This window comes from Crotalus tigris, unplaced genomic scaffold (genome assembly GCF_016545835.1).
Source record: "Crotalus tigris isolate CLP2741 ecotype Arizona unplaced genomic scaffold, ASM1654583v1 scf7180000017596.1218436, whole genome shotgun sequence".
NCBI classification, from domain to species: domain Eukaryota; kingdom Metazoa; phylum Chordata; class Lepidosauria; order Squamata; family Viperidae; genus Crotalus; species Crotalus tigris.
Genome location: NW_024096501.1, coordinates 315194 through 328239, shown reverse-complemented (window position 1 = coordinate 328239; position 13046 = coordinate 315194). Strand labels below are relative to the sequence as shown.

Genomic DNA, 13046 nt, shown 5'->3' with positions numbered 1-13046 from the left:
GTGACCGTTTGAAGTTACAACAGCACTAAAAATAGTGACCGATGACCATTTTTCACACTTATGATCATTGCAGCAACCCCAGGGAAAATGTGGTCAAAATTCAGATGCTTGGCCTCTGAATCATATTTATGACAGGGTCATGTGATCCCCTTTTGTGATACCTTCTGACATGCAAATTGAACGGGGAAAACCAGTTGTTCATTTAACAACTTTGTCACTAGCTCAACAACCGCAGGGATCCACTTCACAGTTGTGGCAAGAAAGATGGTTAAAATGGGGCAAAATTCACTTCACTCTCTCATTTAGCAAATGGAAACGTGGGGCTTAAGGACTACTTGTAGTAGCAGTGTTTCTGCCACCTACTAATGTCAGGCTGACAGATAAACAGTAGCTGTGTTTCTTCTACTGTGGGAATCCCCGTAAGCATCCGTTGTGTCCTTGGCCAGGAAGCCCCATTGATGAAAGAGGTTTAGGGCCTTGTCTCCAGAGGTGTCCTTTCACAACATGCCAATGCCTGGGGATATCTGGGGACTACCACTGCGTCACTCACAAGACTTCCTCATCAGCCCAAAGCTTCTTGCTTGACTCAGCACATGACTTGCTGTTAATCCAGGGGCTGTGTTGCAATCTGGGGCAGCAGCTGCCAATGGGGCATGTAGAGCAGGGGAAACTTGGAGATGTTGAAAGGCCATTGGAACTAACCGCCCATCACTCCCCTTCAAACATGTATAAAAGGAAGAGACTCAGCCTCTCCATCCTGGGCTTTGCAGGCGCAGGACATCTCTCTGTGGCATCATGTGGGCCAAGGTATGTTCTTCCGTGTCTTGCTCCCAGGAGGAGGATGGATGCTCCAGCTGAAGCCAAGGAGACAGAGGGTCCTTGGTGCTCTCTGAGCTTGCTTGTTTTCTTGCAGAAAACCCTAACTAGGTAACATCATGGGGGCTAGTAAGGAGTGTTGTTTGCTGTCAAGTTATATTCTGGTGTCTTGCCTGTCTGTGTGGGTGGGGGCAAATCTTAGGGATTCTTTGGTTCGGCTGTTTGCTAATGGCTTTGTGGCAGTTTCTTGATTGGAGTATTGTTGGTCTGAAGTTGACCTTGGAGTTAATCTATGCTGATCTGAGTGCTGATTACTGATGGAGAAATGCAGGAGTCTTTTTCTCTTTTGGGCTAGGCTAGGGGTAGGCAACCTCAGGAATTCTGGGAGTTGAAGTCCACGAGTCATAAAAGAGCCAAAGTTGCCTACCCCTGGGCTAGGCAGAGGGCTTAGGAGAGAGGAATATGTGGCTTTGTCTGTTGAAGGTTGCAGACCTAATGTCTGTTGACCTTCTAGGAGAGTCAGGTAACCAAGGTGGGCGAAATTGCCCTTGAGGCCCGAGAGACCCATCAGAGATCAGCACGGACTGGTTGAGCTGAGTAGAATGGGAAGCAACTTCCTCTGCTCCTCCTGTAGGGCCAAGGTTAACATTATGGGATTCCCACTGGAGAGAGAGTTGTTGGCATGGCGTGGCCATGTTGGTATTACCCAGGTACCAACCCCTCGCAGCTAGAGAAAAGCCAGAGAGAGGCAAAGACCATCCCCTCAGCCTGCAGAAACCGGGCAGGAGCTGGGTGTGGGTCATAATTTGGTAGGCCCCATTTCCTTCCTTGAGTCCACTTCTCTACGTTGTCAGTAGAGCAGGGGGTTGTGGAAATGAGGTCATTTTCTGATATAACAAGTGTTTCTGCTCCATGGGGGGTGACAAGCAGGTAGGAAATGGACAGGTTATCCCAGGGAGTCCTCAACCTATGACCACGGTTGAGCCCAACATTTCTGTTGCTAAGCGAGACAGTTGTTAAGTGGCTTTTGCCCCTTTTTATGACCTTTATTGCCACAGCTGTTAAGTGAATCACTGCAGCTATTAAGCTGTTAACAAAGTTGTTCAGTGAATCTGGCTTCCCCATTGATTTTGCCAGTGTTGAAGGAAAAGTCTTCATCATGGTTCAGTCCAAGCAGGGAATAAACAACATGGCGACTGCTTTAGAAAGAAGGTTGCAGTTTATTGAAGAGGAGAGCCAGAGAGAAAGATGGCTCTGGAAGAAAAGAGAGAGAGCCCATGTAGGGAGTGGGTTTTTATACCTTCTAGAGCCATTTGTTTGGAGTTGTTCCTGTGGCATGAACTTTGACCTGAGTCTGAATGTGCCTTTTTGGCATCTGTGGTTTAATTCTATTATGTCCTGTCTTCGAGTTTGTGTGGGGTATGTAGATTTTAGGTGTCTTTGTCTTCTTAATCTTCTAGCTTCAACCTTCCTGAATGGTTTACATCTGCATTTCTACAGAGCTGGTTACTGCTTGGGAGAGGGAGACTTGGGGTTATAAAGAAAAACTGGGCATGCTTTTCTGCCTCTTTAATATTTTCTTCTCTGGGGGGGGGCTGACTTCCCACACCAGTCAGAAGGTCGCAAAAGGGGATCACATGACCCTGGGACACTGTAAACATCATAAATGTGAGTTAGTTGCCTGGCGTCAAAATTTTGATCACGTGACCTGGGGATGCTGCAATGGTCGTAAGTGTGAAAAACTGCCATAAGTCACTTTTTTCAGTGCCATTGTAACTTTGAGTGGTCACTAAATGAACTATTGTAGGTCGAGGATTACCTGTAGTTTGCTTCTGTGAAGATAAATCCAAGTAGGTTAGGATCTGGAGAAAATGGCAGGGGAGGGGAAACGTGGCTATCACAGTTTGAGGGGAAACATGGCTATCACAGTTTGAGGGGAAACGTCGCTATCACAGTTTGAGGAGAAATGTGGCTATCACAGTTTGAGGAGAAACGTGGCTAATGATTTGAAGGGAAACATGGCTATCACAGTTTGAGGGAAAACATCGCTATCACAGTTTGAGGAGAAATGTGGCTATCACAGTTTGAGGAGAAACGTGGCTATCATGATTTGAGGGGAAACATGGCTATCACAGTTTGAGGGGAAACGTGGCTATCACAGTTTGAGGGAAAACATGGCTATCACAGTTTGAGGAGAAACGTGGCTATCATGATTTGAGGGGAAACATGGCTATCACAGTTTGAGGGGAAACGTGGCTATCACAGTTTGAAGGGAAATGTGGCTATCATGGTTTGGTTTCTCTTTGCCAGAATATTACGGGGAACTTTGCTAATGTGATCCATGGGTTGAATTCAAGCCACCTGACCGACCGAGTCATTCAGAGGAGCAAACGGATGATTCTGGATACTTTGGGGGTCGGACTGGTGGGCACCAGAACCGACATCTTCCAGAAGCTCATCCAGTACAGCAAGGTAAGACAATCTCTTGTCTAATTCTCGGGGAAGAAAACTCACTTTTTAGGCTAGGCAGTTATTTGGATGATCTTTTAAGGCAGGGATGGGGAACTATGCCCCTTTTACGACCTGTGGACTTCAACTCCCAGAACTCTTGAGCCAGCATGGCTGACTCAGGAATTCTGGGAGTTGAAGTCTACAAGTCATTAAGGAGCTATAGTTCCCCACATCTCTTTTAAGGTAACAGCCCTGTATTTTGTCACAGGTTATCCTTATTGCTGTTTCTTTCCACTATGGAGATTAGCACAAGGTGCCCTTTTCCAAAAGCCTTCTCCCCTCCATTCATTGAAGGGGTAAATCAGTTCTCCATTTGAGGGTTCCTCTTCCTGGCTGGGCAGGCATGGGACAGATGAGGTAGTGTTCCAGCCCATTCCTCCAGCAAGGGACCCCCCCCCTTTGCTCCCCAAGGACTGCATTCCAGATAGCCTGAGATCTATCCCCCTCCCCAAATGATAGCAACCATGGAGTCCACTATCAAACTGCTGCCCTTGGCCAGCATCTATTTGCCCATGACAGAGATCCATGCAGGTGAGTTCTGCCTAAGAGGGAGTAGGTCCTCTTGCTGTTGCCCTGTTGGTAGTAGATAACCAAGCTACTATGGGGTCAAATACATCATCAGTTTGGAGTCACTACACCACTGTAAGGGACCTGAATTCAACCCTCCTTGAAGTCCATTGACTCTTATCTGGTGCCAATTCACTATGACTGTTAGTAGTTCAGATTCTTATGTATAGATTTCAGGGAATAAACTTGGAATACTTTTGAACTTTATCCTGGTTTATTGGTCTTGGACCTGACAGATGCACTATTGAATTTTGGAGCATCTGCTCATTGCTTGGGCACCCATTTGCCTTGACCGTTAGTAGATCAGATTCTTGTTTATAGGGTTGCTTGGAATAAACTTGTAGTGCTTTTGAACTCTGTCCTGGTTTACTGACTTCTTGGAACTGACAGACACCTTGTTGAATTTTGGAGCATCTGCTCATTGCTTATGCACCCATTTGCCTTGACCGTTAGTAGATCAGATTCTTGGATATAGATAGCATACAATTTGTAGTACTTTTGAACTTTATCCTGGTTCCTGATTTCTTGAGCTTGATGCTCTTGGTGGAATGAGCAAAGGAGAGAATAAAGAGAAGCAGCTGTTTGGTTTCACATGCAAAAGTTCCTTCTAAGCAGGCCTGGTATTCTTTCAGATCTACAGCTCGGATTCATCCAGTTCTGTCTGGGGATGCTCAACGCTCAAGCTGCCTCCGCTCTACGCAGCATTGGTGAACGGGGTGGCGGTAAGCAGCTCTTGGTACTCCCTACCCCCCTCTGATTCCACCTGGTTTTTGCTGGGAGAAAGTTGCTGGGGCTCATATAACCACCACTCAATCTGTTTGCTCTGAGTGGGTGTGTGCTGGGATCTGAGGAGTTCAGTTTGGCTTGTTTCTTTATTTTTTTAAATTTTAATTTAATTTTAATTTTAATTGTACTTTTAATTTAAAAGTACAAAAGAAAATAGTAAGGGAGGGAAAAGGGAAGGGGAAAGTGTGGGGCAAAGGGAAAAAAGAAAGAAAGAAAGAAAGAAAGAAAGAAAGAAAGAAAGAAAGAAAGAAAGAAAGAAAGAAAGAAAGAAAGAAAATGCATTGACTTCTGACTCCCTTTGGTGCAGCAGAATAAGATAATAACACCAAATCTCAACTTTTTACTTTTAGTAGAAATAGAATTCTTTAGAAGTAGAATTCTTTACTGGCCAAGTGTGATTGTATACACAAGGAATTTGTCTCCGGTGCATAAACTCACAGTGTATACAGAAGCAACAAATGGATAAATCATGATCATAATCATAAAATACATTCATCATAAATTATTAGATTGTTGTTGTTAGTTGCGAAGTCATGTCCGACCCATCGCGACCCCATGGACAACGTTCCTCCAGATCTTCCTGTCCTCTACCATCTTCTGGAGTCCATTTAAGCTCATGCCTACTGCTTCAGTGACTCCATCCAGCCACCTCATTCTCTGTCGTCCCATTCTTCTATTGCCCTCCATCTTTCCCAGCATTAGGCTCTTCTCCAGTGAGTCCTTCCTTCTCATTAGGTGGCCAAAGTACTTGAGTTTCAACTTCAGGATCTGGCCTTTTAAAGAGCAGTCAGGGTTGATCTCCTCTAGGACTGACCGGTTTGCAGTCCAGGGGACTCACAGGAGTCTTCTCCAGCACCCTAGTTCAAAGGCCTCAATTCTTATGGTCCAACTTTCACAGCCATACATTGCAACTGGGAAAACCCCTGCCTCAATTTCAACTTCCCTGACTCAAAATTTCTTTTCTCTCTGCCCCCCTCCCCACAGATACACTCCATGGATTTTGATGATACGTGGCATCCAACCACCCATCCTTCGGGGCCAGTGCTGTCAGCCCTCATGGCCGTTGCTGAAGGTGTGGCTGAAAAACAAAGGATTTCTGGCTGTGACTTGCTCTTGGCTTTCAACGTTGGGATTGAGGTGCAAGGCAGACTGATGAGCTTCTCCAAGGAGGCCAGCAATCTTCCTAAAAGGTCTGTTTTTTTTTTAAAAAAAAAAAACTTGCTTTGAAATAGGTCCCAGAGGGATTCCCCTGACTTGGCCTTACTGGTCACCCATGACCCTACCTAGCATGATCTGAGCTTCATTTATTCCTATCTAAAGGTGAGTGGGCTTCTTTGTTAGATAGCCATTACTTGATCATCAGATCCTGAATGGGCTTTCCCATGTGGCAGATCAGATCATTTATGGGCACCTCTTGCCTTTGTTGTTGTTGTTAATTGCGAAGTCGTGTCTGACCCATCGCGACCCCATGGACAACATTCCTCCAGGTCTTCCTGTCCTCTACCATCTTCTGGAGTCCATTTAAACTCACACCTACTGCTTCAGTGACTCCATCCAGCCATCTCATTCTCTGTCGTCCCCTTCTTCTATTGCCCTCAATCTTTCCCAGCATTAGGCCCTTCTCCAGTGAGTCCTTCCTTCTCATTAGGTGGCCAAAGTATTTGAGTTTCAACTTCAGGATCTGGCCTTCTAAAGAGCAGTCGGGGTTGATCTCTTCTAGGACTGACCGGTTCCCAGTTGTCAACTTTCAACAGTTTGTTTGGGGGCCATTTGATGTTACAACAGCACTGAAAAAAAGGTGACTCATGACCAAACCTTCTAGGCCAATGGATTCACCAGGAATGTTGAGAAGGGGACTCCTGTAGGCCCCCCTGTAGAAGGGGAGACCTTGTCCTACTCATAACCTGCAGCTTCAGTGATGCATCCTGAGCCCCCCAAAAAAGGGCAGGGAGGAATATCACATAGTCAGGAACCAGCACAGATTCTGAAGGAGGTTCCTGTGGCCACCTTTGATCTCCATCCAAACAGGGTTTCTTTTGGCAAGTGATGAATACGACTCCATACAGGGCAACAGCACAGCTCTGCCTCTGTGGAGTCCTGGATATACTCTGATTTTGTTTGCTTGCAGGCATTTCGGTACCCAATTAGGTAAGTGAGTGAGTGAAGGTGGGATTTGCTGACTCTTTATGTTTATAGGAGTCCTTGACTTATGACCAAAATTGAGCCCCAAATTTCTGCCGCTAAGTGATACAGCTGTTAGGTGGGTTTTGCCCCATTTTACCGCCATTCTTGCCACAGTGGTTAAGTGAATCGCTGCAGTTGTTAAGTCACTAACATGGTTGTTAAGGGAGTGTAGCAAAATTCACTTAACAGCTGTCTCACCTAGCATTAGAAATTTGGGGCTTAGTTGTGATCATAAGTTGTGGACTACCTGCAACTGTGTACATGAAGACAACAGCCATATGTAAATAACACGGAAGCCTTAATCCTTAAGCCCTTTGGACTTCTGATGGAGAACTGTCAAAGTAATGATTTAGAAGCTAACCAGCTTGTCTAATGTGAGATGTATGATGTAATGATGGGAATGACTCAGCAGGGTCTATGTCCCTTTAAGAGCTTTTGTATAAAAGGGAAGGCTCTGCTGCTATGTTTTCTCTCTTCTGTAATTGTGGTTTGTTGGATCCTGCAGTATCAGCACGTGCATGTATATTGTTCTTGATGTATAATATTGTAGATAGTGTAAGATAAACCACCATTTAATACAAACCACTGTTTACTGTATTTACTCCTGGATTATCTCGCACAATAAGACTGTGCATGATCTGACAAGAACTGTCCCCCAGATGTGTGTGAATTCTCCTTTTCCAATGGCACAAGAGAAGAGATGAGCTTTTGCCAACTTTGTGGAGATCCCTCTCCATCTGAGGGCACCAGAAATGGGTTGCTTGTCTTGTTGTGCCTTCCAAGCAGACATCTGTCCTCACAGCCCTTGTTCCTTCTGCTGCTCACAGCTGCCATTTGGACTCTTCCAGGTTCCACCCACCCTCCATTCTTGGCACCATGGGAAGTGCTGCAGCCACCGCAAAACTCCTGGGTTTCGACCAATCCAAGTGCAAGGAAGCCCTGGCTGTAGCCGCCTCGTATGCCGGTGCCCCACTGGCCAACGCAGCCACCCAGACCAAACCACTTCACATGGGCAATGCCAGCCGGCATGGTGCGGAAGCGGCTTTCCTGGCCTCTCTGGGCCTGCAAGCCAGCAAACTGATTCTGGACCTCGAGTCAGGGTTTGGGGCCTTTTACACAGATTACCTGCCCCAGACACTGCCAAGCCTGCAGTCGTACTCTTGGTTGTTGGATCGACAAGATGTGGCCTTCAAGAGCTTCCCAGCACATCTGGGGACACACTGGATGGCTGAAGCTGCCCTGGCAGTAAGGAAGCACCTTGCACAGAGTGGGGGGCCCCTGCCCACTAGCCACATCAAGGCCATTGTGCTCGATGTCCCCAGTATTAGATATGTTGATCGGCCATTTCCTTCTTCTGAACATGAAGCCAGGCACTCCTTCCAGTTTGTCGCCTGCGCAGCACTGCTAGATGGCTTCATCTCGGCCGAATCCTTCATTCCGCAGAGCCTGTCCAGGCCGGAGTTGAATGGCCTCCTCCAAAAGACCAGTATGAAGCATTCTCCGGACAATCTTCCCAGCTTCAACAGCCTTTACTGTGGGGTCAAAGTCATCTTCCAAGATGGAAACACTTGGGAAGAGCGTTGTGAAACCTTCTATGGCCACTGGAGGAAGCCCTTGAGCCACAGGGATTTGGTGAAGAAGTTCCACTGCAATGCCACTGCTGCGGTCTCCCCAGAAGTGGCTGAAAGCCTAGTAGAAACAATTGATAAGCTGGAAAACCTGGAAGACTGCGGGGACTTATTCTCACTTCTTCAAGGAGCTGAGCTGGCAAAAGATTTGCGGCAACAGAAGAGGGAGACTTTGTGAGGCCTACCTGTCCCCAGAAGGACCTTCCTAGCCTGGGCTTAATGATCAGCCACAATCTAGCATCATCTGAGCTTCCTTGATTCCTGTCTAATCTTATGCACTTATTTGTTAAACGGCCATTACTTGATTAAGTTCACACCTACTGAAGCAGTAGGTGTGAACTTAAATAGACTCCAGAAGATGGTAGAGGACAGGAAGACCTGGAGGAACATTGTCCATGGGGTCACGATGGGTCGGACATGACTTCGCAATTAACAACAACAACTTGAGGACCAGATTCTGAATGGGTTCTCCCCTGTGGAAGAGTTGGATAATTTATTGCCCCCACTGGCAAGGCATGAACTATGGTTCTCCTTGCACTAATGCCATGTACTGGTAGTCCTCAATATATAACAGTTTGTTTAGTGGCCATTCGAAGTTACAAAGGCACTGGGAAAAAATGAATTATGACCGTTTTCCACACTTTGGGCTGTTGCAGCATCCCCATGGCCAGGGGTAGGCAACCTTGGCTCTTTTATAACTCGTGGACTTCAACTCCCAGAATTCCCAAGCCAGCATGCCTCAATATGGAAACCTTTCCATTTCTCCTCAGCGTGGCTGGCTCAGGAATTCTGGGAGTTGAAGTCCACGAGTCATAAAAGAGCCCAGGTTGCCTACCCCTGCCCATGGCCATATGATCAAAATTCAGATGGTCGGCAACTGGCTCATATTTATGACAGTTGCAGTGTCCCGGAGTCATGGGATCCCCCTTTTTGTGACCTTCTGACAAGCATAATCAATAGGGAAGCCATGTTACTAACTTAACACCTGCAGTGATTCACTTAATAACTGTTGAAAGAAAGGTTGTAAAATGGGGGGAAACTCACTTAATAACGGTCTTGCTTAGCAACAAAAATGTTGGTTCAATTGTGGTCGTAAATCAAGGTCTACTTGTTATTAGCAACCCTTGCCTGGAGACGAATTGTTGTTCTCGTTGCACTTATGCCCTTTATTATCTAAGAAGTCAGCCTGTGTGTGTAAGAGTGCTGGCTTTTCTTATAAATATTCTGTAATAAGAACCACTTTCGTCTGGATTGTTCTCATTTATTTCTGAGCTCTTTCTTTCTTTCTTTCTTTCTTTTTGTATAGATTTTATTAGTTTTCATGGGGAATAGGAATAAGATGGGGTTGGGATTTAGGTTAGGGTTAGGATTAAGGTTAGGGTTGGGGCTGGGGTTTTTCCAAGTAGCATTCTCAATATTTAGCAAACAGCATAATGTTTGGGTTCATGTATTTAACAATAATAGAAAATAGTTAATTCTCATAAACAATATGTTAATTAATCACTCAATAGCCTTCTTCTTGCTAATATATACTGCTCAAAAAAATAAAGGGAACACAAACGTATAGGATCCTATACGTTTGTGTTCCCTTTATTTTTTTGAGCAGTATATATTCAAAATTACATATCACACTCCTTTTTATTTCTGAGCTCTTTCTATGGCGGCAGGTTAGAAAGGAAGGGACCCCGAGTTCAAGTCCTGCCTTAGGCATGAAAGTCAGCTGGGTGACCATGGGCCAGTCACTCTCTCCCAGTCGAACCCACTGACAAGGTTGTTGTTAGGGGGAAAATAAGAGGAGGGAGGTGTATTGGATACATTCACCACCTTGACTTTATTGCATAATTAATAAAGGCGGGATGTATGTATGTATATATATAAATGAATGAATAAATGAATGAGTGAATAACATGCTCTAGGATAGGGATAGGCAACCTTGGCTCTTTTATGACTCGTGGACTTCAACTCCCAGAATTCCTGAGCCAGCCACGCTGAGGGGAAAGGGAGAGTTTCCAAGCTGAGCCATGCTGGCTCAGGAATTCTGGGAGGTGAAGTCCATGAGTCATAAAAGAGCCGAGGTTGCCTCCCCCTGCACTAGGAGAAACAGACATGAAGTCAATGGAATTTCTGTTTGATTTCCCACAAAATTTGGGTATTTTTCTGAATTAAATCCACCCAGCTAAGGTGTACATCCTCTTTAGGAAGGAATGGAAAGGTAAACAATATTATTTAATCCAGATTCTTCTGCAGAAACACATCCGAGCTTCCTAAAGCTTAACACGGAAGCAAAACCTGGTTTGTTTTCTACCCCAGGTAGATTATTTCTCACCAAAAAATGCTTTATTACTCTTAGATGGACATTTTGCCGGAAGGGCAGCAAAATTCTTCTGTGCGATTTATAGTTTTTGCAGTGGCATAAAAAGGCTGCACAGGTCCCTGCAACTGTCCATCCAACCTCCGGATCGCCTCTGGTGGGCAGGAATATAACAGAATAACAGAGTTGGAAGGAACCTTGGAGATCTTCTAGTGCACGGGTAGGCAACCTTGGCTCTTTTATGACTTGTGGACTTCAACTCCCAGAATTCCTGAGCCAGCCTGGCTCAGCTTGGAAACCTCTCCCTTTCCCCTCAGCGTGGCTGGCTCAGGAATTCTGGGAGTTGAAGTCCACGAGTCATAAAAGAGCCAAGGTTGCCTACCCCTGTCTAGTGCAACCTCCTGCTGAAGCAAGAAACTCTATAGCAGTGGTTCTCAACCTTCCTAATGCCGCAACCCTTTAATACAGTTCCTCATGTTGTGGTGACCCCCAACCCCCCATCTAGCTGGCCGGGGAGGGGGGGCAGGAAGGTCGCTCCGCCGGCTCTGCCCAACCTGGTTGGAGAAGCGCCATTCCTCTCCCTCTTTCTCTCTCTTTCCTCTCTCTCTTTCTTTCCTCTTTCTCTTTCTCTTTCCTCTCTCTCTTCTCTCTCTCTTTCCTCCCTCTCTCTCTTTCTCTCTTTCCTCTCTTTTCCTGTTTCTTTCCTTTTTCTGTTTCTCTTTCCTTTCTTTCTCTTTCCTCTCTCTCTCTTCTCTTTCTCTTTCTCTTTCCTCTCTCTTCCTCTTTCCTCTTTCCCTCTTTCCTCTCTCTCTTCTCTCTCTCCCTCTTTCCTCTTTTTCTTTCCTCTGCCCGTTTCTCTCTCTCTTTCCTCTTTTTCTCTCTTTCCTCTTTCTCTTTCCTCTTTCTTTCTTTCTTTCTCTCTCTTTCTCTGTTTCCTCCCTTTCTCTTTCTCTCTCTTTCCCTTCTCTTTCTCTTTCTCTCTCTCTTTCCTCTCTTTCTCTCTCTCTCTTACAGCAGCATCGTCGGAGGTCCCCACCACCCCCGGCCTGGCCTCCGCCATGTCCTCAGCTGAATGGGCGGAGAGGGGGAGCAGGATAGGAGGTAGCGGCCACGGCAGCAGCAGCTGCTGCTGCATCGTCGAGGGTCCCCACTGCCCCCGCACTGCCCAGCCTCGTCCTCCGTCCATTGATGAAGCCGCGGTGGGGGCTGGTGCCGCGCAGCCCGCCAGCCCCTCTGCCAGCCCGGCTGCTCTCCCCCAGGCACCCCTCTTCCTCCCGGCGCCCACCCGAGCCGCTTTGGGGGCAGCAAGAGGAAGGAGAGGAGAAGGGCGAGAAAACTGCTGCCGCCGTCCCCACCGCCCCCGCACTGCCCGGCCTCACCCATTCGATGAAGCCACGGTGGGGGCTGGTGCCGCGCGGCCTGCCAGCCCCTCCGCCAGCCCAGCTGCTCCCCCCAGGCACCCCTCTTCCTCCCGGTGCCCGCCCGAGCCGCTTTGGGGGCAATAGGAGGAAGAAGGGGAGGAGGAAGAGGATGGCAAGGAAGCTGCTGCCAGCGCTGGGCCCCAGGAGGCGACTCTCCTCTCCTACCTTTGCTGAATCTCCTTCTTCCTTCTTGGCAGCCTGGACTCCGGCGTGCCTTCCTGGTCAGCAGGTCCAATGGTCGGGCTAGCTAGGGATTGCAGTGGCTGGTCTCCCTTGGTCCATGGCTTGCGGGAGGGCTGGCCCGCTCAGCGGAGCCTCCAGTGGGACGCTCCCAACAGGGATCCCGGGACTTCCCCGGGCGGCTCAAAGGCCACGAGGCCCTGGCTGCGCTTCTCCCAGGGGGTGGGGCACCCGGGTGCAGGGCCAATCAGGAGTCCTGCAGGAGGTAAGTCCTCCTGAGAAAGCGAGAGAGAAGGAAAGCAAAAGTGCCTCTCTCTCTTTCTGCAAATGGAGGAGGCCGTGTGGAGACGGATGCGGAGCAGTGTCTCGGTTCCTAAGACCATCGGAAATATGTGTTTTCCGATGGTCTTAGGAGACTCCTGTGAAAGGGTCGTTCGACCCCCAAAAGGGTCACGACCCACAGGTTGAGAACCGCTGCTCTATAGCCTTTCACACACATTGTTCTCCAATCTCTCCAGTATTTGAGGGGCTGTCTCAAAGAAGAGGGGGTCAACTTATTTTCCAAAGCATCAGAGGGAAGGACAAGAAACAATGGATGGAAATTAATCAAGGAAAGAAGCAACCTGGAATTAAGGAGAAATT

General features: G+C 47.3%; 1 protein-coding gene across 1 annotated transcript; it reads left to right on the top strand.

The window, feature by feature from the left end:
• Window positions 1-285: 285 nt before the first annotated feature.
• Window positions 286-9142, top strand: ACOD1 (aconitate decarboxylase 1). Its single transcript, XM_039365576.1, has 5 exons — window positions 286-807; window positions 3127-3288; window positions 4527-4616; window positions 5665-5870; window positions 7713-9142. Exons 1-5 carry the CDS (start codon window positions 796-798, stop codon window positions 8668-8670), a joined length of 1428 nt encoding a protein of 475 aa, XP_039221510.1. The 5' UTR covers window positions 286-795; the 3' UTR covers window positions 8671-9142.
• Window positions 9143-13046: the final 3904 nt, after the last annotated feature.

Bases quoted from the DNA above. Each gene is read 5' to 3' on its own strand.
- ACOD1 (XM_039365576.1), top strand. The intron at 3,289-4,526 runs GTAAGACAATCT...GTATTCTTTCAG, and splicing joins AGCTCATCCAGTACAGCAAG to ATCTACAGCTCGGATTCATC. The intron at 5,871-7,712 runs GTCTGTTTTTTT...GGACTCTTCCAG, and splicing joins GCCAGCAATCTTCCTAAAAG to GTTCCACCCACCCTCCATTC.